The sequence below is a fragment of the Citrus clementina genome, unplaced genomic scaffold (assembly GCF_000493195.1).
Source record: "Citrus clementina cultivar Clemenules unplaced genomic scaffold, Citrus_clementina_v1.0 scaffold_7, whole genome shotgun sequence".
Classification (NCBI taxonomy): domain Eukaryota; kingdom Viridiplantae; phylum Streptophyta; class Magnoliopsida; order Sapindales; family Rutaceae; genus Citrus; species Citrus x clementina.
This window is the reverse complement of record NW_006262075.1, coordinates 9,016,382-9,036,223: the sequence shown is the minus strand read 5'-3', so window position 1 is coordinate 9,036,223 and position 19,842 is coordinate 9,016,382. Positions and strand designations below refer to the sequence as shown.

Here is a 19,842-nt window from a genome sequence, read left to right as displayed (position 1 = left end):
TCCAAGTCTCATACAATTAACCCTTGGACTCAAAAGCAACTCACACTCATTTTACTCACGGTCAAGCACGTGAAATTTAAAAATTAAATGATATAATCATGTGTTAACGATTGCACAATCTTTTATTTTTATAGTGTGTTTATTTATTGGAAATGAAAATGAGAATAAAGAAATGAAACAACGTGTTTATTTGCTTAAATAGAGGTGGTATTATCTCCACTTAAATCTTGAAATTTTGATTTTATCATTCCTTATATTATTATTATTAATGACAATAGTCAACTGAGGTTAGTTTAATAACTTGTAACAATCAATTTCGATTTCAAGATAAAATAAACACATCAATGACAATAAAAATTATTATGATTCTGTTTCCGACAACTAAATTAAACAATTTATTTCAATTTTCATTTCTCATTCTAATTCCAATTCATTTTGATTATTGATTAGTAAACACACTATTAACATGTATAAATAGAGCATTACTCTTCTTTGTATAAGTCATTACTGTGGATTCAAAAAAAAAAAAAAAAAGAGAGAGATTGTTGCGTTGTTTCACAAAGCTTAATTATTATTATTTTAAAATAAAATTATTTACTAAAAATACACAATATTCCTTTCACTGAAAATCAACTATAATTTGTAAGAATATCATCAAAAGATTCTTTTAATTAAACTTTTAAATAATTATTTGCTTACATGTGTAGTAAATAAAAAAATTAGTCATTTCTCCAAAAATTCTTCATAAAAATAAGTTAATATTATTTTAATTAAAAATTTTTTTTACTAAAATAATAATAATTATAACACATCTCTAATTTTAAGAATAAGAAAATAAAAAATAATATAACATAACATGCAAATTATAAATAAAGTTTAATTTGGAGAACTTTTGAATGATGCTCCAAAATATGCCACAAGTAAACTCCAAAAATGTACATAACACACCACGTGTCCATCTTTCGTTTGATCCCTCCAAAGTACGAATTTTGAACGAGAAGACAAGCGCGCAAAAAGAAGAAAAAAAATACAAACAACATAGCAAAAGATTAAACCGGCCCCACCATGTGGGAAGGCGGTGGTTGAAGGTGAAAGAAGCTCAGTTCAAAACCGCACGGCTTGGGCCCCACGCATTCGCCCAACCTTCGTCGTTTTTTCTCTCCATCACCATCACCCCAACCCAATTGAACCTCACTCCAATCACACGCGTCACACGTGCCTCGCTCTCGCCCTTCAAAAAATTTCAAATCTCCTGGCTGAATTTAAACAACTTTTAAAAACTTCATTTGTACTCTCTCCCCCACATACACTGATATGTTTTAGCTTCCAAATTTTCACTGGTTAAACTAATGATCGCGTGTGTCTGTGTGTGTGTATAGCGCTTAATTATTTTGTTAATCTAAAACTTTAATTTGAATTCAGAGGCTCCGATAGAAGCTTCAAAGTGCATTTCTAGGAGACACAAGTGACTTGAGAAGTCTTGAGAGAGAAACCGAGTGTGAGATTTGTGATTGGACGCGTCGATTTGTGATTCGTGCACGTGTACAATATGAACGGGAGGCAAGGAGTTCAGAGATCAGGTGCGGCGGCGGTGCAGGTGCACCACCAGAGGCAGTGGTCGTCAGAGAACTTTTTGGAAAGTTCGTCGAATGGCAGATGGCTTCAATCGGCCGGGCTTCAGCACTTGCAACAGTCTTCCGCTACCGGCACTATCCCTCCTCTTCAGGTTCCGATCTTCGAAGTTTTATCATTGTTTTGAAAGTTGTTTATTTTCTGTTTGGTTCTTGAGAAAATGCAGGAGAATGGAAGGAAAAAAAAGTTGAATCTTTGTGATTGCGTTAGTTGGTAGATCATAATTTTCTGCTTCCGATCTTTGCGGTCCTTATTTATTTATTATTTTAAAAAATGTTTTAGTCTGTTTGGTTGCCGAGAAAATACGGGAAAATGAATGGAAAAAAATTATTGAACCTTTGTTTACTCCTGTAAGTTAACAAATTAAGTGGTACTGATGATGTGTATTGAGGTACATTAGACTATGTTATTTTACAAAATAAATTGTGTGATTTAATGGAAATGTGTGGATTGCATAGATCTGTTGCTATGATTATTGATTGTTTTTCCCTCATGTTGGTTGCTTCAAAAGTGCAGGAATAAAAAATAAAAAAATATGAATCATTTATTATGTTGATTATTTGTTATATGACCTTGGTGCATAACTGTTCTTTATATATATTGTAGATATCTTCACTTTGTTAGAGAAGAATTGAGTTTCTCTTGATGGTGCATTTGGTAGATCTGATGTTACAACATAGGTTTTACATCCCATTTGGATGCTGAAACTAAAGAAAATAAAAGATTTTATTTATTTATTTATATGTACTTGGTTTAGAGTAATCCGATCCACTGGAATAGTACGGTTCTTCAATGAAGGTTGAATTTGAGTTTTGAAGTATATAGTTAGATACGCACACAGGCACTCACATTTATATATTCATTACAAGGTTAATTTAGGATTATTCTAAGTTGTTTGACAATACTGCTTGATAGCAGGACTACAATTTCTATGGTGGTGGTGGAGGAGGCCAGGGTTCGAGGATGTACAGAAATGCACAGAGGGGATTTGGTGGAGGAAATGAGTTTTACATGGAACCTTCAACACCACCAGTTAGTTCACGGCCTTCAAGCCAGAGAAAGAGTGGCGAACAATCTCCGAATGAGTTCAGTCCTGGGCTCTTGGATCTGCATTCTTTTGATACTGAGCTTCTTCCTGAGGTGGGTGCTGGACTTACGGTTGTAAATGTCACTTTGGAGTTCGGTTTTTCGGTTCTTGTTTTATTTTCATAAGGATTCCCCATTCTCATGTAAATATGAAAACCAGCACATTAATAGCACAACTCATTAAATTGGTATTAATTTGCAGTTCCATGTTTTATTTTATTTATATTTTTTAAGAGGATATGTTACTGACAATAGAGAATCTGTTAACATAAACTTAATTTTGTTCTTTACTGGGGAAACACGTTAAAAGGAAGTAATATACTAATATTATCATTGATGCATATATATGCTAAGTTATTTATCTCATATGGATAGATGCCGGTGCCGGGCCTGTATGATGGCTCCTCTCTGTTTAATCCAGTCCGGGGAAGAAGCTTTGATGACTCTGAACCCCACATTGCAAACAACAAACAGACTGGCAGAGCTCGTGGTTTGCCAGAGAACAACCTCCTGAAAAGTTTTGCTGCAGATAAAGAGAAGGCCAATGCCAGTTCTGTAGCAAAGATCAAAGTTGTGGTATGTTTTTGTATACTTATAATTTACTCATATTGTTAGACTGTGAATGCCATCTTTTATTCTAAATGCATTGCTTACCATGGATGGCATTACTGCTTAATAGCATGTAAATATTGAGAGTTTCAAATGTACTACATTGATGAAGTTCTCAAGAAGTAAAGCAATTGCAGACCTACTTGTTAGACGTGCCGTTAGTTACTGTTTCAATGCTTTTTATCTAAGCTTTTATCATTTTCTGGTGATATTTGGGTTCAGGTGCGCAAAAGACCTCTCAACAAAAAGGAATTGGCAAAGAATGAGGAAGATATTATAGAGACATATTCCAACTCCCTAACAGTTCATGAAACTAAACTTAAGGCAAGTTTCTCTGTTGTTTTTTCTACCTTCTTCTACCGAAGATTATGATATGCAAAGAAGCCAAGTGATTCAAACGGCTTAAACATTTAGTTGCCATTCATTTGTATTAGTCCATATTTTGGCTCCAAGGCACCTTAAATGGGTGTGATAAAAAATAATAGAGAAATATATTATCATAGTAAAGGTACTTGAACGTGCTCAGATTTCTCGCATTGCTTTAACAACTCAGCGAACATGCAACATTTAGAAGGGCAGAATATAGTGTCAGCTATCATGTTTTGTCACCACTAGTAGCGAATATTTCTTGTAAGAACCATTATTCATGATGATGATGTATATATTTTTATCCTTACAATTTCTTAGTTTGAGGCCCTCAACTCACTGCTTTGTGACATACTTGTCTTAAGAATAGTATGTCATTCAGTTCTATATATACTGACTTTTTATGTATTGACTTTTGCAGGTTGACCTAACAGAATATGTCGAGAAACATGAATTTGTTTTTGATGCTGTGCTGAATGAGGAGGTTTCAAATGATGAGGTGAGTATGTAACCAGAACAAATGAATGAGCAAGAATGAGCTAATGATACAATAAATAGCTCCTGGTAGTGGTTGAACTGGTTTAGCTTATGTTGGTCTCATATGTTATCTGTAGGTGTATCGTGAGACTGTGGAGCCCATTGTTCCTATTATTTTTCAACGAACCAAAGCTACTTGCTTTGCATATGGACAAACAGGTGAATGGCTGGCCCCAAAATCTAAGATATGTAGTTGTAAAAATTTGCTTCTGGATAATGCTGATGAGTTCCTGGCCACCAATGGTTGATGTCTGGCTTTCTTATCCCCCCCCCCCCCCCCCCCTCCTCTCTCTTTCTTCAAATCATCTCAATTAAGAACTTTTGCTGAAAAAGAGCTTGCACTATTTGACCTTTTTTTCTTCAGGAAGTGGAAAAACCTATACCATGAAACCATTGCCCCTTAAAGCATCACGTGATATATTGAGGTTGATGCATCATACTTACAGAAGTCAAGGATTTCAGTTGTTTGTGAGTTTCTTTGAAATATATGGAGGAAAATTGTTTGATCTCCTTAGTGATCGAAAGTAAGTTGTTTTGAGTTTCATCTCTGGTAATCTAGTAAAAACTTGCATTTTGTATTTTTGCTCAAAACCTGAAGTTTTGTCTGCAGAAAACTTTGTATGAGAGAGGATGGTAAGCAGCAAGTTTGCATTGTTGGTTTGCAAGAGTACAAAGTATCAGATGTAGAGACAATTAAAGAGCTCATTGAGAAAGGGAGTTCCTCGAGAAGTACGGGTACAACTGGTGCTAATGAGGAATCCTCCCGTTCACATGCCATACTTCAGCTTGCTATCAAGAGGTCAGCTGATGGTAGTGAATCAAAGCCTCCTCGACTTGTTGGCAAGCTCTCTTTTATAGATCTTGCTGGAAGTGAACGTGGTGCTGATACTACAGACAACGATAAACAGACAAGGTCTGATATGTTTGTTCTTCTTTTATTTTGGTGGTGTTTCAGGTTTCTATCCTGCATCCTGTTTAAATTGCAATTCATTGTGTATTTGTGCATATGGCATCTAAATTTTTTATTAGAAGAATATGCTTTACGAGTTTCCTCTATATTTGGTGAATTAACCTTTTATTAAATAGCAGTTTCTGATGTGTGATGCAGAATGGAAGGAGCAGAGATAAATAAGAGCTTGCTTGCATTAAAGGAATGCATAAGAGCTCTTGACAATGATCAGGGTCACATTCCTTTCAGGGGCAGTAAATTAACTGAGGTTCTGAGGGATTCATTTGTTGGCAATTCACGCACGGTTATGATATCATGCATTTCACCAAGCTCAGGGTGTTGTGAACACACTCTCAACACATTAAGATATGCTGACAGGTGACTTAATTTATCGAACAATGTTAATAAATCTAGTTTGAATTTAGTTCGTGCTTTCTAACCCTCAGTTTATTAAAAATCTTATATTCCAGAGTGAAGAGTCTTTCAAAAGGGAACAATCCTAAAAAGGACATACTGTCTTCAACCATAAATTTGAAGGAGTCAACTACTGCTCCCTTATCTTCAGCTTTACCAACAACATCCCCTTATGAGGATGACACTGATGCATGGCCTGAACAAAATGAAAGAGATGATTTTGACGCATCAGAGGATTCCTATGAACCAGAGAAGCCGGTATGGATGAAAAGTGGGAAGCTAGAGCAATTCAATCTCCCTTCTGCACAGGATCAATTACGAAAACCACCCAATGGTCAGACAAGGTGGAAGGAGCAGCCAAAATCTGGTTTTAAGAATTCAAATTCAGATGACAATTTGAATGCCCTTCTGCAGGTAAACTGCGAACAGAATGATTATTTTATGTCTAAAAGCGAAAGTTTTTTGACACATACCACTTATGTTGGTCGTACTCAGGAAGAGGAGGATCTTGTAAATGCTCATCGAAAACAAGTGGAGGACACCATGAATATTGTGAAAGAGGTATATTTGGTTTGACTTCTTAAATGATAAAACTATAAATGTGAGTGTCAGAGTGTGGCTTATGTTTACGTCTAAAAAGATAACCAATCTGTGTTTCAGGATGCCAGAGCCAACAAAGATTGATTTTCATTTATACCTTGTAGAAGTAGTACAAGTACTAATAACTATTGTTGTACTCTTAAACAAGCAAATCTAGTGGGTTTAAATCCTTCTCCTGCTTTATATCTTGCATTTTCAGGAAATGAACCTTCTGGTTGAAGCAGATCAGCCAGGGAATCAGCTGGATGATTATGTTGCTAGATTGAATGCCATTCTCTCTCAGAAGGCCGCTGGGATCATGCAGTTGCAAACACAGCTGGCTCACTTCCAGAAGCGTTTAAAGGAGCATAATGTATTAGTATCTTCTGGCTACTGAATACAGATCATACATGGAGGTTAAGATTTAAGCCATAATACAAGTTGCGTACTCCGTTTTAAGTACGATTTCATACATGGTTGCCCAATTGCATGTGACTGATCATTTGTTCCATGATTCTATGGAAGCATTGGTACAAGTTTGGTGTCGCAAGCAGCGGTTTGCTGGATGATATACCAGTCATTGTATGTGATGATCTTAGATTTGAGCTGTTGGGTATCTCCTTGTTGAAATAATGCCCTGCCCTCTTTTACAATACCCTTTTTCATTCTTCAACTCATAAGCTTGCATTGGATTTCCATGCTATATGGCATGCTTTTGTAAAGCTAAGCATGTAATTTGATTTATTATTTGAGTAGTTCTTACCGGATGGTATGAAATTTATATACTATTGTTTGACCTTATTTATTAATTTAAGGCTTCGAGATTAGTGTTTAATTTGTCACTGTATAACATCAAACAATAGCAATGACGCCATGCACATGTGGTCAATGATGTGACGTTTTAATAAACTCTAATGTATTATGTGGTTACTTGTCATTTCATTATAATTTTATACATGCTGATTTCAATGATTGGATTCGACATAATTTAACGGTTGAAAGCAAAAACATCTTTTGTTATTCACCATCCTGGTAAAATATAATTTTTTTTTCTAATAAAAAAATTAAAAAGGTAACGAAATGGGAAATTTTGGGATCCTGATACTAAAATACGTTTATTGATCGTCTTTGCTGATGACGTAATAATGACCGTTGATATGTCGAATACACACGGTTATTATTGATTATATTTACCGTTGATCATTCATGTGAATCATGATTAAAAACAACGACGCACTAGTAGTGAAATGACAAACTCCAATGTTCTAGGGCATTTTCGTAAAATCACTCGTCACACACCCCCCTCTCAAAACAGCCGTAACAAACTTTCAGTTGAGAAGGGCAATTCGGTCAATTGACAACATCATTTTTCCCGCCATTTGATCTTCCCACACCATACGTCCAGCCTTCTTCCTACAAATAACTGACTCTGAAACTCAACACCCAGAGCTCCATGAACAGAATCCAAAGCCGCCCCCCACAAAAACAAAAACAAAAAGTAGAAAACAAAAAACGAAAGAAAATGCTCACAGCAATCTACGAACTAGCGATGATGCGAAGGGTGAGCTTCCTCGTGTTCCTTCTGTGCATCGTGATCTCTTTCAAGAACCAAAACGCCGATACCAAGAAAGGCTTAAACATCACCACTACGAGCACTACCTCGCGTTCTTTTTCTTATGAGTATGCGGCGTCGGATCCTTCTGCGTTTCAGGTAGTGGCTGGGGCCCTGTTCTTGTCCGATGACGGGAAACTTGAAGAAGGTGGCGAGCCTTACCGTTCTATGGAGTACGATTTTTACCGCGATTCTTGCCCGCAAGCCGAGGGTACTATTCGGGCTATGGTCCGGTATCTCCACAAATCCCGCTCCGATGTCGCCCCCGCTTTGTTGCGCCTCGTTTTCCATGATTGCTTCATTGAGGTCCAGTTTTCTTCAATCAATTCTTGTTGTGTTTTTTATTGGTTTTAGTGCTAAGCGTTTCATTTCTTGTTGGATATCAACCTAATCGGATGTTGATTTTGATGTGAATTTATTATATCTTGATACTTGATCTTTACTATAATGTTGGTGAATATCTCATCGGACGTCGAGTTTGATCAGTGTTTGGTTATTTGATTTTGATGTGAATTTGTTGAACCTTGGATATTTAATCTGGGTTTTGTTGAATTTTGTAGTTCGTTTGCTTCTTGTTATTTTCCATATAATTTACTAGCTCTTTGCTAGTTGGATCTGGGTCATTGATTACTTAGTTTCATCCACTGTTATACAATCTCCAAACAATCTAGTTTATTCTGATAATCTTTCAGTAGGGTTATCTGATTTATTCACAGTTTGATCTGGGTTTAGCAATTATCTAATGCGTATTTTTGTTGATTGGGTTGTTCTTACGTCAGTCTGATTGATTTTGAGTTGAATTTCTCTGTAATTTGGAAATTGATTAGGGTTGTGATGCTTCAATTCTACTGGATGATGCTGAAGGAGTGGACTCGGAGAAAAAGTCTCCACCCAATGAATCTCTCAAGGGCTACGATGTAATCAACATAATCAAGGAGGAGCTTGAAGAAATATGCCCTGGTGTGGTTTCATGTGCAGATATTCTTGCTTTGGCTGCCAGAGAAGGCGTTGTTCTGGTAAATTCCTGTCTCATGTGACTACTCAAACTTTATTAAATCAGGCTCTACCTTTATATAATTTGTTTAGATAATCATTTTGTCCATGAATTTAGGCTGGTGGTCCATTCTATCCACTGTATACTGGAAGGAAGGACAGTAGGCTTGCTTTCGCGGATATAGCAACACTTGAGCTTCCTTCACCCAATGCTGATCTGTCCGAAACCCTTGCATCTTTTGCATCAAGGGGGTTTGATTTAAGAGAAACTGTTACTCTATTGGGTATAGATTTCCTTATTTCATTTCATTTCCCTTTTTCCTTTCATGAAAAAGTAGAAATTTCTGATTTCAGTTTGTATTGAATTTACTCTTGAATTTTTTTTTTTTTTTTTGGTTATTTCTGCGTTTGAGCTGATTGTCTGATAGTCTTGTTCTGATCTCTTTTGTTCATAATTTGATGTACTAGAGAGGACAATATTTCCACCTAATTCTACAGTTTAGCTTAGTAGAGGTGTCTTATTTTCCTTCTCATTTGTACTACCTTTTATTTCCTATTCCTTGGTACTCAAATTAGAATATTCTTATCATTATCAATCCTTCATTATGTTATGATACGGATGGTAATACCTTACTAGGGATGGCAATGGGGAGGGGAGGGGAGGGGACCAATCTCCCCATACCCATCCCCGATGTTTTGCATATGTCCCCGTCCCCTCCCCGTCCCCGTCAAAATTGCTTGAGAGAATCTCCATCCCCTCCCCGAATAATAACAGGGGATCCCCGAGGGTCCCCGGTCCCCGAATAATTAATAGTCTAATACATTTTTTATTTTCGATTTTAAATTAATCATATTAAAATAAACTCATACCGCTATTGTAAGCTCGTAACTAACTTTGACAGCACATTAAGTCCTCCAATGTGCTTGGATGAAGTTTGTTATGGTATGAGCTCACAACTCTACCACTAGTGTTAAAAGCTGATTCAGAAGCAACTGTTGTAATTGGAATTGCCAAAATATCTCTAGCAATTCGAGCTAATGTAGGATACCTATTAGCATTTGTCTTCCACCAACTCAAAATATTAAAATCTTCCATCCGAGATATAACTTTCTCATCCAAATATGAATCTAATTCATCTGCAACAACTGCACAATCTCCATTGTTTACATAATCATTAAAACCTGTCATCCATTTGGTTGCTTTCTTATAAGAATCCCCTGTAGATCTAGTAGAAGAACTACTACCAGTATAATCAAAGCAATAAACAGTTGGTGAAAACTTCAATTAATACTCTTCAACTAATTCCCGGCAAAGGGTGACCACTTTCCCAACATACAACTATTTTGATATTTATTATTTTTAACAATATTTATAATTTTGTTATTTATTTATTAGTAATTTTAAAAATAAAAATAAAATTAAAAATTAAAATGGGGAAATGGGTAGGGGATGGGGATTCCACCTCATCCCCGTCCCCTCCCCGAATAAAAAGTTGGGTAAAAAATTTTCCCCGTCCCCTCCCCGAAAAAAAAATTGGGTATAAAATTATCCCCGTACCCTCCCCGAATGGGGAAAATCCCCGAGGGTACCCATCCCCGTGGGGATTTTTGCCATCCCTATACCTTACACCTAGTATGATGACTTTTCTCTTAGAATGTATTGATTGGTCCTTGATTGGTGATTTTGTACTACAGATTATTCCTTTCTACCTAACAGTTTGTGCTTGTGATAACCTGATCCGAGTATTTAATTTCATAAATATTCAAGGAAATTTGTTCAGAGATTTCTTAGATTCCTAACCTTGTTATGGTTCAGTTTTATGATGATAACCAGTTTTGATCTGTGATTGTGGTCGTTTCCAGCCTCCTAGCTGTTTAACTGTCTATTCTAAGTAATGTAATTTGATTATTTCTTCTTTCTTTGTTTGCAGGTGCCCATAGCATTGGTGTTATCCACTGCAAATTCTTCAACAATCGTCTGCATAACTTCGGCCGGAGTAATGAACCTGACCCATCTCTGGATCCTGATTTTCTGAACCTACTGAGATCAAAATGCAGAAACATTTCATCAACATCGCCAACACCCTCACCTCCCTTTGCTGACTCCCCATCATCATCGGCAGCTCCATCAGCTGACTTTGATGGCTCAGTTTCTTCTTCATCAGCTCCCTCACCTAACTTCGATGGCTCATTTTCCTCATCAGCAGCTCCATCACCAAACTTCAATGGCTCACCAAAATCAACAACAGCTTTATCACCTGCCTTTGATGCCTCACCCTCATCACCCACAGCATCAATATTTTCGTTGGAGGCCTTGTTAGCTTCAACATTTGACGAACCTGGAATAAATGTGACTTATGATGGACATCAAGGAGGTTTCGGCACTGTGTACTATCGCAGTCTTTTGCAGAATAGAGGAGTTCTCTATGCTGATCAGCAGCTTATGGCCGGCGAAGAAACTGGGATCTGGGTGAGAGCATATGCTTCAGATGTCTCCTTGTTTCGCAGAGACTTTGCCTTGGCCATGATGAAGCTCTCAAATCTCCGAGTCTTGACAGGACCAATGGGCCAGATCCGTCTTAATTGTTCAAAAGGGGCATAAATGGATAGAGATTAATAAAGATGTATGTCATTCGGCCAAACTCATGCAGGTTTTTGGTGCTTGGATGAACAGCTTTTTCCCCTCTTTACAGTTGCACTCTGTGCCGAGTAAATCGTTTTGTTTAAACCTTATGCATCTTTTTGTTGTAAATTTCTAGTTTTAACATCTAGCATACCGGAAAATAGCAATTGACATTGGCTAATTCCAATGCTATAAATGTTTGTGATTTTTCTGATAAATTGAGGTACAATTCAGGAATTTCATTGTTGGCCTTTACATTGTCTGTTAGGATGAAATTTACCTTCAATGGGCTCTATGGTCCATATGTTGTTGTTATGTGGTTTGTTACATTGATAAACAGGTTATAATGCCGACTAAAGCTGAAGGTGTGTCGTGTGTGCAAAAAGAATATCCAGAATCCCCATAATTCCTGAAACTATCTTTTTGTAATTTCTGATTCAATCAATAGCCTCAATGCACACTGATAGAAAACAATACCGGTCCAAGAGTAAATACAAGGCCTGGTAGGGAAAGAAATGATTTTGGATTTGTAATGGCTTTTAACTTACAAATGTGTTATTTGAAACACAGCAGGCTCAGCCAAATGGTAATCAATGAAAAAGATCTACGGAACTGAATGTCCAAATCACAAGCATAACTCACAGTCACACGCATACAAAAATAAAGAAAAGCAATCAGGACTGGACAACAGATCATTATGCACAAGGAAGGACGCACAGACATGAACGTCTACAGCCTAATGGAGCCGAGTCTCCTTTTTGAAGTGTTGATACTGGCAGAGGCTTGAGGAACATTGAGTTCTGAGTACATATCCGTGAAAAACTTGTCAACAATGTCAAGGTAAACAGGACTTCTAAGCCGAGAATAATAGTGAAGTGCCTCTTCTACATCTAATACATGCTCCATGTCACCAGCATCCATCATATCCAATTGCTTCATCTTTTGTGCCAATGCATAACCCTCTGGAGTCATGCCTTGAGAACACTGATCCACATTTTTATCCATTCGGAAACTTACCATTTTCTTTTCTTCTTTCTTTCTCTCTTCTTGTTTGTTCTTCACTGGACCCTCATCTGCTAACTTCATGAAGCTTCCACTACTTCCATTTTCTTCATTCACAGGCGTTCTTGATTCTGTCACTTTATTCTTCCTTCTCTTCTTTGCCTCATCTAGATCAGACTCCCATGCATTGCAGAATTCAGTGTAGTAGAGATCTTTGTGATGATTTTTTGTTATGCCAATACTACAAGAAAAGGGATTCAAGAGAGCAGGTTTTGGTAGCTTTTTGTACCCTCCAAACAAGAGTGACTTGAGGTTTACAAGGCTTTTTCGAAAGAAGTTTTTGGTTTTTTCAATGGATTCACTTATCAGCATCCTTGCCTCCACTAAATTGTAAAGGAAGGTTTGCGTTTCTCAGTATCTTCTCTATCTGTTAGAACAGACAAAGATCAAAGTTTTTAGCCTATGAGACAGTTGAAGTTTCCCAAGATTACCTAGACAAATGCTAATAATATCTAAAGGGGAAAGTTTCTTCAGCTTTGGCTTTATTCTCTTTTTCTTTTTGTCTATATTGTGTATGCTCTTTCTCTCTTTACCTGATTTGAATTTTGATTACGCATTTGATTTTATAAATCACAGCCAAATGAGAATAGGCTGACCAAGTGGAACTTGGTTAAGTTAAAAAAATATGTCCATACTCACTATATTAGTGCTAAAGTTGTTTCATATAAGTACTTAGTGAGGACTTTAGAATCAAATGATTATCAATGCTTTGATTTTTGACTTCTTGTTATCTAAAGCAAGGCTGTATTGATTAAGTTGCAAAGATAAAAGTCTGGTTTGGTGAAAGCTTATAAAAGTAATCCGTGATTTCCAGCTTATTTGGTGAAAGCTTACACAAGTAATCCATGATTTTCAGCTGATGGACTTAGCCATGTGATGAATCGTGGGACCCATGAATAAATTGAGTGGTCCTGATTTATCTTTAAGGAAGCCTGTCCTACACAGCAGTGGGGAATTTGAATCTATGATACACACACGACGCATAATTCCCATCACCAGCAATTAATCATTGAGCATGTTGGAGTACTTAAAAGCTGATTGTGTTAGTGAATGTGCTAGTGATTTATCAACCATGCCATAGGCAAGATTGTTGGTGAAAGTCTGAAATATCTTAATTGCCATCAATAAGAAAGGGCTAGATGGACCCAAGTTGTTCAAGAAGTTGGTACATCTAAAGCACGAAGCCCCTCTAATAATACAGGGGGATAGCATGCACTCTGGTTATTGTGCGGAGTAGTCGCTTTCTCCCTACAGAATCACATTCATGGCTTGAAAGTTTGATCATTGCTATGGTGCCTACAGTTAAAAAGTAATATCAAACATATTGCTGGTTAAAAAATATTCAATGAGACACCCAACTAAATTGAATGATGGGCATTGAAGGCCTGCAACATTAGCCCAAATCTGAAAGAAAATGTCCTTGTCTGATTAGCTTTTACTTAATTGTGAAAGCATCATCACAGCTAAAGTGAAGCTGAATGATATTACTCCCCATCATCAATTGTAAATTGAAAAGCCACTTCTCAAAGCATGAATTTGTCCAATTTGGCTGACAAAGGTGAGCCTACTTGTAATTTAACCCAATTACAAAATCTAAAACTAAAGTTACTAAACCAATTCAGGATTCGATAAGTGATTATTCAGTTTTACAAGTGAGATTCATCAAATATACAACTTAGATGGACATATAAAATAGATCTTGAAATAACTTTTTTTCAAGTTTCCTGCACCGCACTCCAAATTAAAGGTATCGACTTGGGTTTAAACATTGACTTCTTGCTTGGCTTCTAGGGCGAGAGGTCAACCATTGGGGCTTTCGTTCAGGGATATGTTTTATGTAATAACTTGCTTCTATAGATTTTAGCATTTCAAATGTTTGAAGTTTAATATTGTCGGATATTTCTTCTTCGGAATAAAATGCTAAGACAAAAAAAAAAAAAAAAAGAGGAGAAATTTTGCCCAATATTTGAGTATTGTCTAAAATATACCCAAGGGATAATAATATCTGGGTTCTAAGTTAATCCTCCAAAACTTCACTTTTACATAATGCAAACATGACACGGAAGCCTTGTCTCGTCTTACCAAACAGAAATAAACAGATGGGGTAACTTGGCCATCAATAATATTTATATAAGATTTACAAAGTTTGCTGATCTGTATATATGGTATCTACAGAATTTGGTCTGCTTATCTGGACGTGTGTGTATGGCAAAAAATTCTCTTCAATAAAGCAATGGTTTATAGCTGTCTACTGACACCCTCTGTTCTTGTTAAATTTAAAGAACTGATGCAGCAGTCTATGAACTTCACCATAGTTATTGGTTGAAGAAACCAGACGATCTTTAATCCACCTCGGAAGCTTGTTGGCTGGGTGTGAGCAGCTTCTTTTCGAGGATTCAGATGCATACCGTAGGTCAACCAACAAAATTGCCGCATGGTCGTTTATGTGCCGAATTGCTCTACCTTAAATAGACCAAAAAGAAAAAAAGGGAGTAAACACGTTGAAAGCATTTCTATATTAAACCGATGTACAATCATAAATGCAATGATATAAAAACATAAAACAATGTGTTATCCAAAAAGCCACTTTAACAGTGTTTTTAAGTAGTTAATATAAAGCTAAGAGCATGTACCAATTGATTGATTTACAGCTTTCATGCAGAGATTTTCATAGTATTCCTTTCCTCTGCCCCTGCAACTTCTTAGAATGCCAAACCCTGCCTGAGCATCTCCATCGCAATATGCATCACTTGCTGATGTATTGAGAGTTTTAGAATTTGTATCTCCCAGGCCTTCAATATGCTTTATCCTCTCCAGCAACTCAATATTAGATGGGCTAGGATAGGGCAGTCCTACCATGACTATACATCGACCCATGCCATCACTGAAGTTGATGCCTTCTGATATCTTTCCACCGACAACAGCTAAGAGCATTGCACCATTGAGAGGTGTTGAATCTTCTTTTGGCCCGCTCGACAAGGTATCAATTGTTTTCTGATATTCCTTGAGAACAGACTCTACATGTGTGTTTCCTCTAGGCTCTCTGAAGACATGTTTTTTCTTCATAATCCTGTCAAGTATACCCGAACTCTTCCATGCACCATAGACCCGTTCTACGTACTCAAATGAAGGGAAAAATACAATGATTCCTTCAGGAACCACTGAGACTAAATTGCAGAGCAAGAGCCCAAGTTCCTCTATCTGCAAATTCAAGAAAAAGAGGGAAAAAAAAAAGTTCAGAAGGAAATAAAATTATTAATTAACTGTAGTTAACTAAGTTGTTTGCAATGAAATTGTAGTATGTAGTCCATTCCAGGCAACAGTGGACTAAATTTATGCAGATTGATAAATAAAGAGTTCAATTTAAATTACTAGCATAGCAAAAATCTTTCAAGTATATTATGTTAAAATAACAGACGGGCACTGCAATATACTCACCATAGCTGATGAGCTTCTGGACCCATAGCTAAAATCAAAAGATTTACCAGTTGGCCCACAGGAAAGCGCAACTGGCAAAATGCTCTCAGGAGGGACTATGTGACTACATGAAAAGAAATGGAATTTATTTGGAGATAACCAGGGAAAAAGTCTTTCCCTTGTTTCTTCTATGGGTTGCAAAGTTCCCCCAGCCAGGATAACAGCATGTGCTTGTTCCACAATCTGCAGAAAGTTGATAAAATTTTATCAGTCATCAGAGGGGTATAAAAACTCATGCTGGATCATGATCTTGGCTAAAATCCCAGTTGTCAAGGAGCAAAAGGAAATTTTAAATTTACATTTTTTCTAAGGTACCAACAATAACTCATCATAGCACCCTAACCTAACAGTCTCCAAAAAAAAAACAGTTGCCAAACCTCAGAAAAAATCTTTTCCCCTGTGAGCATGACATATTTTAAGAATCCTCCTTGCTGTCCTTGTTGTCCAGAGCTTATTGGTCGTGCCTTGGAGATTATTATCCTTCCATCCCCATCATTATTTGTCAGCGATATCAACAAATCTACCAATGACTGAAACCCAGAAAGAATGCTCCCTTCCTCATAATTTTCTCCACCGTCCTTCAAAACTGAACCTTTCTGCAAGCTAGCAGCTTTATCTCCATACCTGCTGACCTAGAAAAACAATCACATGACAGAAAATGAAGAAAAAAAAAACTCAATGGCTTGAGGTCGCAAAGTAAACTAAATGCTAAGAGAACACATTCACCTTGTGAATTATATTGCTCTCCTTTATATACTTCAGCAACTTGACCAAATTAATGTTGTCAATGTTAAGAGAGAATAAAAATTCATTTATCGCCACAGATGAATCTAAAGCATTTTTAGCTCCAGTAGAATTTTCAGAATCTTGTCTCACATCATTCTCATCCTTCTCCTTGAGTAGAACTTGTAGGAAAGCTCGAGTGAAGACCATCAGAGTTTGGATGTGTCTTCGATTTCCAGGTCCCAGGAGACTGCAAAACCTTCCAAAGTACTTTTCCAAGTGGCTATGGACATTCTCCAACTGGAATAATCACAAATGTTTGTGAAGGATTTTATTATTTACATTCTATCTGAAATAACCCAATCAATGTCAAAGGCTTAAGCTTGTTAGGGAAATGAAAGTACTGCTTGGGAACAGAAGCAGTGAAGCTATAGTATATCTGAACAAATACAATTTGATACATCAATCTACAATTGGATCATTCAATTAACTAACGAAGGGGTGTTGACCATTACTTGGATGCAATTCAAAATCACTTCATTTATAACATGCTGATCAACTACTTCTCAAGGAGAAATGGTAAAAATTAGATAAAAATGGGGATGACAATTCATGTACCTGTGACAGAGTAATTTTAGCATTGTACATGTTGATGAGGGAGTCAGCCAGATTGTGAGCCTCATCTATGATAACAATATTATTCTTCAGATTGAGACCAAGTGACTCACGAGCTGATTTTGATAGAAGAGACTGATAGGGAAGAACCACAAGATCAGCAGTAGGGACCATGCTTCGAGAACCATAATATGGACAAGTTCTCATGTGCCTTCCAAGGTGAACAAGATCTTCAATGTCTAATGCTCCCTGTTGGGAAATCTCATTCCTGAATCCTTTTTGTAGTTTATGACTTCTTAGCATTGGGCATCCAGAAAAAGCCTTGGTTCTACGTACTTTTCCTTCTGCACCTAAGTTCTGCAAAATAAAACTTCCATCAGTTAAAAAAGAAAAAGTGCCCAGATCCACACCACTAGACTCTATTTACATGGAAGCTATAATTGTAGTTACACTAACCCATGGTTATGATTCAACATCAGCTACTTAAAATCCGGCAAAAGGATAATTAAAGCGAAAACAATAGGTGGAGGTCGGATCCACCAGACATGAGAATATATTATTCTATACATTTTTTTTTAACCCAGCATCCAAACACTGTATCAAAGTGATAGGATCATACACGGTATGCATGTTGCATTACTGAAAATGAATCAAGCGATAAGGAAGCATAGAAAGTCTAAACAGAGTTACAAATTTAAATAGAAGTAACTACCGGAACTGTAACAAGTCGAAACCATCTTAAAGAATTGATAATAATGGGAAACATACCCAAGCTATTGTGGCTGTAAGGTTGCCGTAAAAGAGTATAAGAGACATGAGCTGAACCAGATAGCATATATTGTTATTCGAATGATGGGCTTAGAATAAGGATATTTCATACCTTAATTTTGCAAATTTCATTTTTCTTCTTGTTCTGAAGCTCCAAGCAGCGTTCATTGATATGGGTAGAGTTTCCAAGTCTTAGAACCTCTGAAATGAAAACACCATAGACAAAACATAAATGCCAAACAGATATTACAGTAGATTGATTACATAAATAATAAAATCACCCATACCTTCATTTATACAGAAATTCTTTCTGGAGCCCAAGCACACAACCTTGATTTTGTTGGCAAAAACAGTTTTTCGTAACTCCTTTATAAACTGCGAGAGTTGTGAATGTGTCCTACTACAAAAATAAACTTTCAGAACCTCTTCCCCCTCCTCATCTAACCCATCTTCTTCCTCCTCATCACTTGATGAACTAATAGTTCCCACACCAGCCTTCCTCTTTGATTTCCCACCACCAATAGCCCCTTCTTCTTCACTTTCATACTCTTCCAACAAAAATTCCTCGTCACTCAACTCTGATTGATCATTTATACTTTGCAAATTCTCACACTCTTTCTTTGTGAAACATTTATCCTTCTCCATGCTATGGGAAAAACTATCTGTAGAAATTTCTCGATTTTTTCTTTCTCCAGTTTTTCCTAATCCGCGTCCATTTTTTTTCTTCTTAATCTTAGCATCTTCTGCTTGAAAATCTCTATTTACAACAAAGTTTCTCATCCACTCAGGTTCATCATTCGAACTACAATCACCATTTGGGAAACTGTTGTCAGACTTAATCATTGTCTCACATTTCTGTTTCTGCTTCTGCTTCTGATCAACCACCCACTGCAAAGCGCTACAGATGATACTAAGAGTTTTCCCAGTCCCTGTTGACAGTTCAAACAAAACAAATCTAAGCCATAAAAATGAAGAAGCCCCATTCGAACTCTTTGTGAAGCCAGATAAAACATATGCTTGCATTCAACAGTGTATAGAAAATTTAAATTCCACTCAATTACCAAGCATACATCTCATTTTAGTAGCAACACAAATGAAAAAAACCAAAAAAATAAAGAAAAAAGAAATGAATCATCTCAGTAACCAAACGCGAACTAGGACTTCATACTATCCAATGAAATAGAAGCACAGAGAATACAAAACTTTAAGAATCCAGCTGAAATAAGCCAAGTTCAACTGTTTGAGATAAGTTGAATTGAGTGTCTATTTTTTGGAATCAAGTAATTAAAAAAAAAGTCATAATTTGTCAAATTTCATAAGTTCCTCCTCATCATACAAAACAGATATATGTAAATAGGAGTTTCGTTGAATGCCCATCAAACATTTGCAGTAGATGATCGGAATTCAGATAGAATAGAAGTCCATACCAGTGGGGCTTTCAAGCATGGAAACGCCGCCGTTTTCGAGAGAGCAATAAAGGGCTTTCATGAAATCAGTCTGGATTGAGTATGGCTTATACGGGAATGCTGGAAACTCTGCCTCTGCCTCTCTTTCTTTCTCTTCCATCATCTTCTTCTTTCTGATCTTGCTTCAATTTTTTTCTTTTCTTTTTGGCGCTTGATTTTGTAAGTAAAAAGGGTTCTTGTTGATTATTTGCCGATGTGTTTGTTTGGCGCCCCTTTTTCATAAATGTTTTCTAATTTCCCGCGAAAGAAAAAAAAAATACACTGAACAAATTAATATTAATAATATTAATAAAAGATGGGCTGGGTCGGCTTGTATGGTTGGGCAAAAATT

General features: G+C 36.7%; 4 protein-coding genes across 5 annotated transcripts; 2 read left to right on the top strand and 2 right to left on the bottom strand.

The window, feature by feature from the left end:
- Positions 1-1,184: 1,184 nt before the first annotated feature.
- Positions 1,185-7,069, top strand: LOC18037824 (kinesin-like protein KIN-13B). Of its 2 annotated transcripts, none has more exons than XM_006426912.2 (12): positions 1,185-1,726; positions 2,551-2,772; positions 3,094-3,294; positions 3,550-3,651; positions 4,115-4,192; positions 4,308-4,389; positions 4,595-4,754; positions 4,841-5,143; positions 5,339-5,557; positions 5,650-6,007; positions 6,089-6,154; positions 6,393-7,069. In XM_006426912.2, the coding sequence occupies exons 1-12, from the start codon at positions 1,550-1,552 to the stop codon at positions 6,567-6,569; spliced, it is 2,145 nt and encodes a 714-aa protein (XP_006426975.1). In that variant the 5' UTR covers positions 1,185-1,549; the 3' UTR covers positions 6,570-7,069. The 2 variants fall into 2 exon arrangements, with proteins under 2 accessions (XP_006426975.1, XP_024036417.1); XM_024180649.1 differs by having other exon boundaries at positions 2,548-2,772.
- A 534-nt stretch (positions 7,070-7,603) lies between these two features.
- On the top strand, positions 7,604-11,645 carry LOC18035701 (putative Peroxidase 48). The gene is made up of 4 exons (XM_006426911.2): positions 7,604-8,090; positions 8,612-8,800; positions 8,896-9,061; positions 10,709-11,645. The coding sequence occupies exons 1-4, from the start codon at positions 7,626-7,628 to the stop codon at positions 11,377-11,379; spliced, it is 1,491 nt and encodes a 496-aa protein (XP_006426974.1). The 5' UTR covers positions 7,604-7,625; the 3' UTR covers positions 11,380-11,645.
- Positions 11,646-11,979: 334 nt separating this feature from the next.
- Positions 11,980-12,785, bottom strand: LOC18035766. The gene has a single exon (XM_006426910.2). The coding sequence runs from the start codon at positions 12,772-12,774 to the stop codon at positions 12,130-12,132; it is 645 nt and encodes a 214-aa protein (XP_006426973.1). The 5' UTR covers positions 12,775-12,785; the 3' UTR covers positions 11,980-12,129.
- Positions 12,786-14,428: 1,643 nt separating this feature from the next.
- LOC18036228 (ATP-dependent DNA helicase DDX11) lies at positions 14,429-19,736 on the bottom strand. Its single transcript, XM_024180967.1, has 9 exons — positions 19,473-19,736; positions 18,333-18,974; positions 18,158-18,246; positions 17,281-17,634; positions 16,666-16,962; positions 16,317-16,571; positions 15,901-16,122; positions 15,096-15,663; positions 14,429-14,925 (listed from the first exon to the last, which is right to left on the bottom strand). Exons 1-9 carry the CDS (start codon positions 19,612-19,614, stop codon positions 14,711-14,713), a joined length of 2,784 nt encoding a protein of 927 aa, XP_024036735.1. The 5' UTR covers positions 19,615-19,736; the 3' UTR covers positions 14,429-14,710.
- Between the last annotated feature and the right edge of the window lie 106 nt (positions 19,737-19,842).